This window comes from Hakea prostrata, chromosome 9, assembly GCF_041222555.1.
Source record: "Hakea prostrata isolate BN-2017 chromosome 9, UWA_Hpros_2, whole genome shotgun sequence".
Classification (NCBI taxonomy): domain Eukaryota; kingdom Viridiplantae; phylum Streptophyta; class Magnoliopsida; order Proteales; family Proteaceae; genus Hakea; species Hakea prostrata.
The window spans coordinates 59,096,677-59,109,424 of NC_142608.1; the positions used below are offsets into that span (position 1 = coordinate 59,096,677).

Sequence of the window (12,748 nt, forward strand, 5' to 3'; positions counted from 1 at the left end):
AATTTAGGGGTTGATTCACAAGCTTAGAAGCAAAGTGTTGATGTGATCTTGAGCAGAACATGGAGGATGAGTAGCATGCAGCTTTCGAAAACTGCAGAGTGTTGATGTGATCATAATTGAAGCTGTATCTTTTTTAGTCCGGATCAGCGACCCGTACAGGGAGCACTTTGTGCCCCCCCACGCTTCCTGATCACAAATGTCAGTGGGGCCCACGGTGAAAAATACTTTTTGAAAAAAATAAAAAAAGTTTTTTTTTCACCAGTGGGACCCACTGATGTTTGTGGTCGGAAAGCCATGGGGGAGCACAGCTCTCCGGACGGGGAGAAGATCGAGATTCTATCTTTTTCCCGTTAGATGGATAGAGACAGAGATATGATTCGGTGATGTTTGAAAAGCACAGCTACCTTGGGAATGACTTTTTTTAGCAGTTAGGGAAGGTATTTTTGTCAAGTATAAAATATACCATAAGTGTATTGAGTTATACTCTGATATATATGATGTAGTATGATGAACCAAATATATGATATGATATTATATGATATGATTTGTATTTTTTTCTTTATGAAAAATTATAACTTTTGTAGTATTTAGGGGGGGGGGGTTTGGAAAGTTTGAAAGGTGGATTTATTGAGGGGTGCTTTGTATTGTAAGGGTGTGTTGTGTAGAAGGTTATATTGCTGAGAAGAAAAGATATTTTGGTTGAGTTCTTAAAGGGTGCATTTCACCGAGGAGTGGGACTCCACGTTCGTTGACTACAGAATGTGAAGCATAAGCCATACTCAACATAATTGTATAATGAATTGTAGACTTTAGGATTTCTTTTCACTAGTTGTGTACTTGTGCTTTCATTGCATGTTTACATTAGTTTATATGAGTTTTCCAAGCTTATAGTTTTTTCCGCATATAGCTGGGCATGTGCCAATCAGGAACCTTAGATTAAGTAATGATTTAGGCTAAAATAATGCCCTCAATGTATTTATTGACATCAAATTAAGCAACACAACAAAATTCAAGTCAAAATGACCCTAAATACCTTCCGAAACTAGGGGTCGAATTTTCATCAACATCCTGCCAAAAGTCACCGACATGTCGCTAATGTCGATAGCCAGTGACACGCGACATTTCGCCAACATGTCGAACCTTGATTCCATGGCAAGAGGTGTGTTGCTTTGTAAAAATGGTATTTTGGTCTAATGAAAAATCGTCCATCTATTACTTTTTAGGGTTGGGATGCAGGTGGTGGGATTTCGACCTAGAGCTCTTTGGGTGGCGCCTGCGTGGAGATTGGTAGCTCTTGGGTTTTCTGAGTTGGTATATGTCTATTCAGGAGGATATTTTGATCAATCAAAATACATACCATGTGAACTGGTACATGACTATTTTGGCCCAAAAAAAGAAACTGGTACATGGCTCGTGAGTGTAACCAAAATACACATCCAACCCAAATGGATAAAGCGGTTTTGTTTCGTAATCAGCTTTAGCATGTCTAATCTTTCCCCTAATTGATTAGTGTGACACGCGTATGACATTGTCACTCCTCAATCGCCAATATATATTAATTCTGAAACACTGTAAAAATCGACAAATTCATCAACCCAGAATTCTTCGAAGACAAGTCGTGTAAGGCACCAGAAGCCCAGAACGAACTTGCGAGAGAAACAGAGCTTCAATGGAGTCTCCATTCAAGGCCGATATACTGAAAGGAAAGGTTGCCCTTTTGACTGGCGGAGGTTCAGGTATTGGGTTCGAGATGGCCACTCAGTTCGGTAAGCATGGAGCCTCAGTTGCTATCATGGGTCGACGCAAACACATTTTGGACTCAGCCGTTGCCGCTTTCCATTCCCATGGAATTCCGGTATTTCCATTCTTCGCTTACCTCTTACTTGCAATTCCCTTCTTTTGACAATTTTCACTTATCTGGATCTCATTTGCTGAAAATTTTCTATGGCTTTTATGTTGGGTATTTTGTCAGATTCGATTCTTTTGGACCTGATGGTAGTTTCGATTTCTCTCGTTTGGAATTTATCTGCCGTGAAGTTAATTTCTGGATTAGGCTTCACCAAGTTTCCCACCCCCACTTCAAAACTCTCGATAAGCTTATAGAATTTAGTCCCTTGATTCTTGGAGTGATTTTCTGTTTTAGTTTCTTTCCTCCAGGTTATGGGTTCTTCTCTAAATTGGGCACTTGGGTAACTTTCCAATTCTTACGTGCGTCATGCAGTAGATATGTAGGCTCTATTTCTGCTTCATCATTCCTTCCTTACTTGATTAAGAAGGAGGTTGTCCGAGTAGTCAAATTTTGTAGTTTGAGGGTCTGAACTGGCATAAGTTATCTCCAACATGCTTAGAGGTTTTACTTGGAATATATAAGATGCAGAAGTAAAAAAATTTCAAGGAAGGAACCTGGTAAAGTATGTGACAGGAAATACATATTCTATTAGGATTGTTAGAACTTATTTGATCTTCAGGTCTTGATCATCTCCTTCTAGCTAATCACCTGCTTTAAGCTAATTATTGGACCTGAGGAAGCTTGAGACTAGTCCATGGAAGCTCTTGGGAAGTCCATAATATATTATATCAGAGATCACGATGTGGTGTCTACACTTTGTGATTCAAGTCTTTAATCCTTTAGCCAAAGTTATATGAGATTCCATAGTGCAGGCAATTATGAATAAGCTCTACAATTAACGGAATTGGAACTACATCACAAGTTTCAACTATTGTATCATCTTTTTTTTGTCTGACTTAATTTGCAAAATAGATGTTCTGTTTTTGGTGGCTCTTGATAGTCAATGTTCACTGACGGGAGGCAATTCATAATTTCATATAACCTTCTGCTTAAGGTCAGATTTCTTTCATAGTGGTTAGGATCGGGATAGAAGATGGGTTTATGATGGTATTACCTATGTGGTACTCTGAGCTTTTCAGCCCTTTTGGTCTTATAGGCAACACATATAAGGGAAAGAAATGTCAAAGTCAGCATTTTCATAGGTTTTATTTTGGGAGACTTCAGCCTAAACTTTACTTTGCCCAAAGTAGTAAATAGATTACCCCATTTCCAAAGCACTAGTTAGAATTATAACTCCTCTAATTCCTTGATGATCAAAGTTATTCACAAATGTTTTTATTTCACAACTGTGACGTTGTCCCATATTTTTGAAAGTGTGAATTGAGTGTGACCTGGAAGTTCTATTGTCTGGGAGAATGTAAGTGCCATAAGTGCACACTCAACAGTTCAGCATCATAGTAGAAGTTTTCTGAGTTGCAGGTTTTTATTACATTAAAATCTCTCTAGCATTTGAAGGTTGCCAGATGTCTCCACTGTCAGGATATCATTGGGAATTGACTTGCCATGACAGTTATCATCAAACATAAGTTCCCAGCCACCGGTCTCTACCAAGGGTCATAATTATATATTGGGTTTCTTGTTTCTATGTTTCAGGCTATTGGGCTTGAAGGAGATGTTCGCAAGCAGGAAGATGCAAAAAGAGTTGTGGAGTCAACTGTAAAGCATTTTGGCAGGCTTGACATTCTTGTGAACAATGCAGCTGGCAATTTTCTTGTGAGCGCAGAGGATTTATCCCCTAATGGATTTCGCACAGGTTATGTTTTCATCTTATGCTTGGTTATGTCTTCGGCATCTATTATTTAGTTTGTTCATTTTGTTGTTTAAGTGAAACTGCAGTTCTTTGAACTTAGCCACATGGTTGATTTTAGAAGATAGGTTTGCGTTGCTTTTTTAGGCAGAGATGTGACAAACATGAAATAAAGGTTTCGTTTGGGCAAATGGTACTTAGTGGCCCATCAAGAAAAGCTGATCACCTATGCCTAAATATCTGCTGCATGGCAGATCAAACAGGGTCCCACATTAGAGGGGGGAGCAACTGTAGATTGAGGCCTCAGAGCACATCTAAAGCATGAGTAGAAGAACCAAAGCTGAAAACACCCTTGAGGTTCTGGTTTTAGGGGAACTTTCTGGTTCAAACTTAAACGATGTTTCAGATCTGGATCGCCAATCATGGGCTAGGCTGCTTCTCTCTCTCTCTCTCTCTCTCTCTCAATAAATTATTTGTTCAATGTAAAAGCTGAAATGCTTGTTATAAACTTCATCCATTTTCTATTCTGTGTCGGGTAGGCTTAGTCATTAAAAGACACCTCCTCTATAGCATGTGATTAGGAGCTTGCCTGGTTGATTTTTGTTTTCTGTTTCATGGCTGATTTAGGCTTAACTCATTTAGTTTGATGATTTGACAACTTAAGTCAGTTACTTGGAGCTGAAGTCTTTAATGGATTGAATTCTGCTGGATTGAGACCTAATCAATGAAATGTTTGTGTTTTAGGTTATGAAAAGGCATAATCTAGTCATTCTTTTCAGCTGATATTACATGACGTCGTTGTTTGTCTCTGATGCATTTCTCTTGTATAAATTTATGTTTGCAGTTCTTGATATTGATTCTGTAGGCACATTTACAATGTGCCATGAAGCAGTAAAGTATCTCAAGAAAGGAGGACCAGGAAGGGGTTCAGATATTGGAGGAACAATTGTGAACATAAGTGCAACTTTGCATTATACAGCATCTTGGTATCAAATACATGTGTCTGCAGCCAAGGTTTGGATCAGTCTGGTTATTGTAACTTGTTTTGCTTTTCGTGATGATTTTTTAAAATTTTCTCCTGTGCGTTCTCTTTTCTATAGGCAGCTGTTGACAGCCTTACAAGGTCCCTGGCACTGGAATGGGGAACTGATTACGATATCAGAGTCAATGGTATTGCACCAGGACCGATTGGAGACACTGTTGGAACTCGTAAACTTATACCTGATGAAATAAAGAACAAAGCTAGGGAAGCTATGCCACTTTACAAAATGGGTGAGAAACAAGATATTGCAATGGCTGCTCTCTACCTAGCATCAGATGCAGGTTGGTAGACTTCTTATTCAGTCACAGGTTTACAGCATTTCCTTTTATTTGATGAACGTTCTATGAGTATCGATAAGTTATTCTCTTATTTTTTCTTAATTAATTTAATTTCTCTCTTTCTCTCAGTATGCCAAATGTGTTTGTATGTGTAATTTTAAAGCATAAAAGTGTACAACAAGAATTACAACTCATCCTTGTATAATTGTAAATAAAATAGCTCCCTCCGCTCTCGCCCTCTACTACTAACCTCACCATATGGCTTCCTTCCCCCACCAAATCCTTCACTATCTCTTCTGCTTGGAACCTCATCCGATCCCCATCCCCTTGTGTCCCCTGGCTCCCTTTTTAGTTTGGTTCAAAAGCCACATCCCTCGCCATTCCCGTACCCTCTGGAGAGCCCTCAACTTAGCTCTCCCCACCCAAACCTTCCTTATTAGCCGCCACATTTTGGTTGACCCTACCTGCATTTTTTGTGGGAAGGATTCAGAGAACTTAGATCTCCTTTTTTTCTCTTGTCCTTTCTCCCGCTCGCTAGCCATCTCCTCTATTTGGCCTTGATCGAGGCGTCCTTGTGGTTTTGCTAGTGATTGGAATTGGATCTTGAAAATCTTTTTGGATTCCTCTATTTGTGACCAAGTAGGTAAGCTAGTCTTTGGAGCTACCATCCACACTTGTGGTGGGAGCGCAACCTTAGGAGATGGACCTCCAAATCTCGGCCCTTTAGACTTGATTTGGAAGGCCATATGTTTTGATGTTTCTGCTAGGCTCTCGTCTCTCTCCCATCCCCCAGTGGCTAATTCCCCAAGGACTAAGCTTATTGTTAGATCCTGGGGGCTCTCCGCTACCTTACGATCATCTTCTTGATCAGCTTCCCCCCCCCCCCTATTTCCTCTTTTCTGTATCCTTTTGTCGTTGTTTAATATATTATTTATTCACCCAAAAAAAATTTGTAAATAAAGTAATTTGGCTGAAGTAGTCACTAAAGATTGCTCAACGTTGATTTCTATCAAATTTCTTTTGGGAAGGGAGACAAAGAAAAAAGGAATGTCTGTCAACTGCCGCAATTAAGTTGGTGATTTGTTCACACAGGTGGTGTTATAGAGTGCTTGTCTTAGTGGATGTCCAGCTTGAGGGGGAGAGGTATCAGATTGTGTTGTGTCGGCTGTGTTCCAGGACTGGGAGATACCTTAGTGTAATTAGCTAAGTCTTTGTATATAAACTTGGTTCTTATCTTTAATCTTTCATCTATTTCATTGTTTCCTTTTGTAATTAGGACTTGGGTCATTGTAATTAAACTTCTTTCCCTAGTATGGTTCCTACCAACGTTATTTAAACTGAATTTATATATTTTGATTGCGCTGTTGAAGATCTTCTCTAACCTCTAGTTCTCCATCTCTGGGTCAATTTTCAGTCTCTTCTTTCTTCGTCTTTTCTTGGTCTTGTTTACTAATATAGCAAACTCTGGTTTCATTAAAGTCCAAAGGTAGAAGATGGTATTTTTTTTTCTTCTTCCCCTCCCCCCCCCCCCCCGCTTTTTATTTTTCCCTTTGATTGAATGTTTTTAAAGCTTGAGTTCCAAGACTGCCCCCGTCTTTTGTTTCTTATTCAACCTTCTATCCTCTTAACTTATTTCCTTCCAAATCTATACTCAATCTACTATTCAAATGCCTATTTGTACCCCTCCCAGCCAAGTTACCCATTATCTTCTATTTACAATTTTGCCTACATTTTTGTATCCTTCAGTTCTTGATTGTATGGGCCCATATGATTCTGAATAGGATTTCTAGACTCGATCAGCATTAGACATCTTGCAAAGCCAACATATTTTGTGAAATTTTGGCAAAACCTCGAGTGTTGGAACCAGGTTTTTGTTGGAGATAGAGTATTGCCAGGAAAATTCTTTTGAACCTCTGCCTCAAACCTTGGAGCACCAAACCACAGTGCAGAGCCCCATCCAGCACCTGTTTGCTGGATAGGTAAATCCTCTTTAGAACAGAGAGAACACCAACTTCAACTAGAACTTGTAAGGTGATGGGGATGTCAATGATCTAAAAAAGTGTGGCCAACTGTTACCCAATAGTCTTATGCTTTTAGATTAAAGAAGTACTTGAGGTCCTGCTGCAGATCATCTTCTAGATTTCAAGATTCAAGTCTTCGAGATAATAGCAATGATTGCAAATTTTGTCATGGAAATTGAAGAGAGATGCTGGAAATATGATATAGTGCAGCACCCATGATGACAGAAACATAAATTTAGCAAATGAGGCTTGGTCATGCCCTTCAGCAACCAGTTCCCTCTATTTTGACACTTACAAATCAGAAGTGCATTGTTTCCCTATAATTTTTTTTCTTCTTTTCATGGAACCTTTTTGGACACCAAACCCTTTTGCTGGCATCAGTGATTTTTTTGACTCTGAGAACTCCCTCTCCCCTGCTTCGGGCTAACTGAAGAAGCTCCTGCTCCACCAAAGGGTGCCACCACCTTGGTGCTGACTTCATTGTTTAGCTTAATTCCTCTAGGAAGAAGAAGAAAAGTAGGAAGCACTAGCTTAGGTCCTTAGCGAGCCTCGGCTTTGGTCTCAGCTTTTGTTTTGAGCTCTTTTCTTTGTTTGTTTCCTCTTTGGGCATTGTAGGCTTCAGCTGGGCTTTGCCCTTTATTCCCTTGTATTTCTTCCCCCCCCCCCCCCCCCCCCCCCTGTTTCCCCTCCTTTTTGGTTAACGACTTTTTTATTCATCCAAAAAACTGAAGAACCTACAAGAGTCCTCATGCTACTAGAAGAACCAATTTTGGGAGTTTGGAATAGCTCTCCTACTTGAGCCAAACTGAATCTGTAAGGCTGAAAGCTCATGGTCAGACATTTCCTGAGGGTACCTGTGGATGGGAATGGCTAGTTTTGCCACACATAATGGTGATTTTGGCAATTCCTGGATGTTAGAGACGCAGGTAATGGCCGGGATTGGCCATGTGTAATTCAGACCCAAATTTTACTTCTATTCACCAGTGGCCGTTTGTTCATGTCAATCTACCAATCTATTACATCACTTTATGAAGGTGCTGGCCTTGGTGGTGTGAAAAGATGCAAAGGGTAGATATCTAGTGGATTGGGAAGTTTGTGCAATTCAAAAAGATTTGGAGGGATGGGTTTAAGGTGGGGTTCAAGAGATGAATGATGCATTACTAGTCGAATGCAATGGAGGTTTGAGAAAGAACAAACGAAGATCTATGGAAAACCTTACTTGGTTCAGAATTAGTAAGTGCACACATCCCATGGGCTGGGGTACAGAAGGAAATCATTGGAAGTACAACGTATGTAATTGGAAAATGAAATGTGAGGTGGGAAGGGGGAAAGGATTAGGATCTGGGAGGAATGGGTGGTATGTTTTGAAAGGGTTATCACTACAGTCAGATAAGGCAATGATAAACTACAATTTGATGTGTCTTTGATGCCAATGCTGATCGAAGAAAGAAATAAAAGCAAATGACTAGGTTGAATTCACAAAAATGCTGACCATGAAGTGGGGAATTCTCCATTGTATTCTGCTACAGGGAGCTGACAGATTTTGGATTTGCAGCATCATCAGACCTACATGCAGCATAAGGAAAGCCAGTTTCTCTGTGGGTGGAAGCTTTTGCTCGGTGAGATAGCTTTGGATAAAGTACTCACAATGGATCAGTAGAAGAGAGTGCTGCAGATGGCACGGGAGTGTGTGATGATGTGAGCAGATTTTGAGACCGAATTACTTCTCTTTGTATATTGTGAGATGACAAGAGTTGTGCGGTTTCTTCCCTTCACCCTTCGATTTTCCACTCAAACCTTTTGGTTAAGGTGAGATGCTATCGCGATGATCCCTTTGCTGCAGATGGAGTCTTATCGAAAATTTCTTGATATTAAGCAGTCTCCTTGTCTTTGTGGAGACGATTATAGGGTTGATGTGGGCAGTGGCTAGAGTGAGTATAAGGGGCCCCAATAATGAGTTATTGTAAGATTTTAAGCCTTGAGTCATCACTGGGAAACTGACTATGTACTCTAAAATGTGATCATTCTTGCCTTTCTGTTATTGCATGTTACAAGGCGTCAAGGCCTTCATTCTGCATTTGTGCATATATGTAATAAATTTCCTGCTTCCTTGTTCCACCAAAAATAATTGTTTATGACTACAATTTCACACGGACAACTGATGTCTGTTATCCATCTTGTGTGTGAAGGTAAATACATCAATGGAACAACAATTGTTGTTGATGGAGGACTTTGGCTGAGCCGACCCCGACACTTACCAAAAGAAGCAGTGAAGGAGCTCTCTCGAGTGGTGGAAAAGAGATCCAGGGAAGTGCCTGTAGGTGTTGCAAAGAGCAAGCTATAGAATTTTGTATCCATTAATTCTTATTGTTATTTGATCTTATATCCATCTTAAAATGTAGCCATTACACAGGGGTCATCTACTAGCTGTTAAAATTCCATAATAAATTGAAAACCATTTTGCTCTAATTTGTAATGAATTGTCCTCAATTACAAAATGTTGGCTGAAATTGACTTTTGGAATTTATTATTTCATATATGATGCTTCTGAATTACAACTTACCTTGTGAATAGATGAGCAGTGAAGCGCAAATAGGCAATTGTCAAGAAACATGATGCCTTAGGGTTGAGTGGCTCTGGCAGAATGGAAGGAAAAAAAAACTTACCATAAAGACTCCTATGACTCCTGCGGCAAACTCTTCTCTTCTTTACCCAGGAAGTTGCTCCAATCTCATACAACTCTGCTTCCCAGACTCCCAGTTGTGCCAGCAACTGGATATTGAACGCGGTAATTCCAGAGGAACCGTGGAAAAGAATTAATCCTCAGATCTACAAGATCTATGTCAAGCTATTGCCAGGGTGGTTTTTGTTACTTGGGTGAAATACTGGGACTTACTGTTCTATACATCAAACGCTATTCTGAGGTTGGCTTCAAAACAGGATGTTATAAGCCACTCTCTGTCATTCTCCAGTTCTGTTTTGGGTCCTTCCTGTCTCTCTGTGTGTGTCTGGGCGCGCGTGTTTTTCCGTGGTTCTTAAGTGAATCAAAGCATTGGAGAGGTTAAAAGAACAAGACGACATTAAGGAGATGAACAAAGCGCCCAAAGAGTCCAAGAGGCATGGATGCGTAGGGGTTGCCTTAGCAACTCTCACAAGGACCCAACCCATGGCTGCCGCTGAGTTCAGATCCTCAACCACAGAAATTTGGGTGGGTCCATGTGGGGCCACTAGGAGTCCTGTTCTTGATTCATTTTGTCTGCACTCAAATGTGGACTCTACCCCTAATGTAGCTGGGTGTAAGGAAAGTATAAACTAGAGGTGCAAGTTTGGCCCTAATGGCCCTAATCCCCCCGAGCCTAAATTAGGGCTTGGGCTCAAGATTTTGGCCTAAGGGAGGGTTAGGGCCAAAATATTTTACTATGACTAGGGCTAAGGGCGGGTTTAGGATTACTCTTTCGCCCATCGGGCCTCTCATGACCCTTTCTTGATTCTTTGTTCTAACCTTGGTCCTGATTTTGGCTTTAATCTTGGCCCTAATTTTGTCCTTGATGCTTGATCTCAATGAATTAGAAACAGAGACAAAGATAGGGCCAAGTATAAAGTCAATTAGAGCTAGGGCTAGGGTAGGGCTAGTAACAGGGTTAATCGAGGCAAGGACAAAGCCAAATATAGGGCCAATCAGGGCGGGAATGGGCTTAGCTTGGTCCTGTAGGGCTTAGGGTCAAGGACAATAATCCTTGCCTTGAATTAGAACTGAGCTTGGGATTGCAAAAGCTCGGCCCTATTGCAGCCCTAATATAAACCTCTAACCTGATGGATAGAAGATCCTAGCTCACAGCCACCCCCATTCTTATAGGTGCTTCCCCCTACGGATGCATCATTTGAAAACCAAAGAAATGGGTTTAACAGCAGAAAAATAGTCTAATCCAACATTCGATGTCCAAAGGCCTAAAACTAGAATCTCTGGTAAACCAACAGAGTATCATAAAAATATCACAAGGGGAGAAATGTGATGGGAGAATTGCTGAACGCATAAACATTACCATAGAGAAATGAGGGGAAAAAAGCTCACAAGAAATTCACATCACTAAAGACATTTGGAGCAAAAATCTTCATCCCCAAACCCAAGAGCCCAGAAATATCACTAGAATGCATGAACATTTGAAAAAAAAAAAGGGATGTAAGCTCTGACCATAATCCTCATGTCTTTATTGAAAGAGACTGGAATCTTTAAAAAAAATAGACTAACCAAATCAGACATTTCTTTACACAAATGATTTGACTGAGTATACAGATCCTCTTCCACCCTCAGATGTCCATACTCTCCATCTGAATACTACTCTTCAGGGGTACATACTCACCCAGATAGCCACCAAGATGATCATGCAAAGCACTCTTATCAATCCCTTGGTGATGGTAGCTCTTGCAGACATAATAGAACACACTCTGAACCAACAATCCTATCAAATTCACAATAACCAACACACAAACCAAGAACCCACCAACCACAAACCTAACAATGACTCCATAATCGTCACCATGAACAACAATAGATCCAAAAACGCTACTTATCACTCCACAGATCGACAAATATCCAAAAACAAACATTAATGCCATCTGGGTCTTCCCCTTTAACAACTCCTTACTCTTCTTCATCGCAGCAAACCCGTAAAGTGGTTCGAGAACAGAGACGACACTTGCGAGGTGCCATAGAGCTGTAATGTAGACATGAACAACGAGAAAAAGCATGAACATGGCGATGAGGGACAAGAAGTAGAGAAGAAAGCTATTAGTTTCTACGGCGACAAGGAAAATGTAAAGACAGATGATGAAGGCAATGTCGTAGAAGATCATGAGCAGAGAAACCCAAATGTAGGTTACCAAAAGGCGTTTAAAGACACGAGGGATTGCAGAGATGGTGGAAGAGAAAGAAACGGGCTTAGAGGTGTAAATAGAGGCAACGGTGAAGACTACGGCAGCGGTGGAGAGAAGAGAGAAGGCGAAGAGGAAGATAAGGTAACAGAATTGGAAGATTAGGAGACGAGTCCACTCTTGGGTGAGTTTAGGATTTGAAGGAGACTCCATTTCAATTTGTCTGAGGAGAGGATGGGTGAAGAGGGAATGGGCTAAGATGGCGAATGAGAGAGGAAAAATCAAGGTGAGGGTTATTAGGGAAAAGGTCTTAGAAGTTAATCTTGGTATCCAAACCGATTCTCTGAGAATATCTGTGAAGGTTAGCTCCTGCAGCTGTTCTGGTGCAATATCCATGAGGGAAAAATTGGATTTGATTTGAGATAGAGTGGGTATTCAATGTATTTTGGGATCTTTATGAATCTTGAGACGTAGTAGAAACTGCTTGTGGGATCTAAGCTTCTTCTGAGAGAGAAATGCAGGAAGAGACGAAATGATTTCTCGGATCTAAGTTTGTTTTTGGTCCTGGTTCGAATGGAGCTTCGAAGGAGGACCAAGGCTCAGTGATGCACAGAAATAGGAAAATTTGTTGGCGATGAATGATTAGAAGATGCAGAGGAAACATGGACAGTTTTCAGTTGGAGTGTTAGTTATTTGGGAAAAATTTTTTTCTTCTTTTATTTATTATTTTTTTATATATTTTTTAAATGTAGCCAAACCTTGACCCCTTCACTAATGAGGCAGTGGTCATTAATGTAGCGAATCAACAATGTTCTCTTCTAGGAAAAATTCAGGTGTCAATAGACATTAGAAAAGAAATGTATTGATCTCGTGAAGATAGAAAATTACGCTCCTCTCACACCCTTCACCACATATTTATGAGTTGCATTATTCCATATC

General features: G+C 40.4%; 2 protein-coding genes across 2 annotated transcripts; one reads left to right on the plus strand and one right to left on the minus strand.

The window, feature by feature from the left end:
• The first annotated feature begins 1,463 nt into the window (after nt 1-1,463).
• Nucleotides 1,464-9,506, plus strand: SDRB (short-chain dehydrogenase-reductase B). The gene is made up of 5 exons (XM_089169214.1): nt 1,464-1,855; nt 3,443-3,602; nt 4,441-4,610; nt 4,697-4,919; nt 9,127-9,506. The coding sequence occupies exons 1-5, from the start codon at nt 1,670-1,672 to the stop codon at nt 9,279-9,281; spliced, it is 894 nt and encodes a 297-aa protein (XP_089025340.1). The 5' UTR covers nt 1,464-1,669; the 3' UTR covers nt 9,282-9,506.
• Nucleotides 9,507-11,245: 1,739 nt separating this feature from the next.
• On the minus strand, nt 11,246-12,737 carry LOC149005820 (uncharacterized). The gene has a single exon (XM_089169627.1). It carries the CDS (start codon nt 12,203-12,205, stop codon nt 11,246-11,248), a length of 960 nt encoding a protein of 319 aa, XP_089025753.1. The 5' UTR covers nt 12,206-12,737.
• Nucleotides 12,738-12,748: the final 11 nt, after the last annotated feature.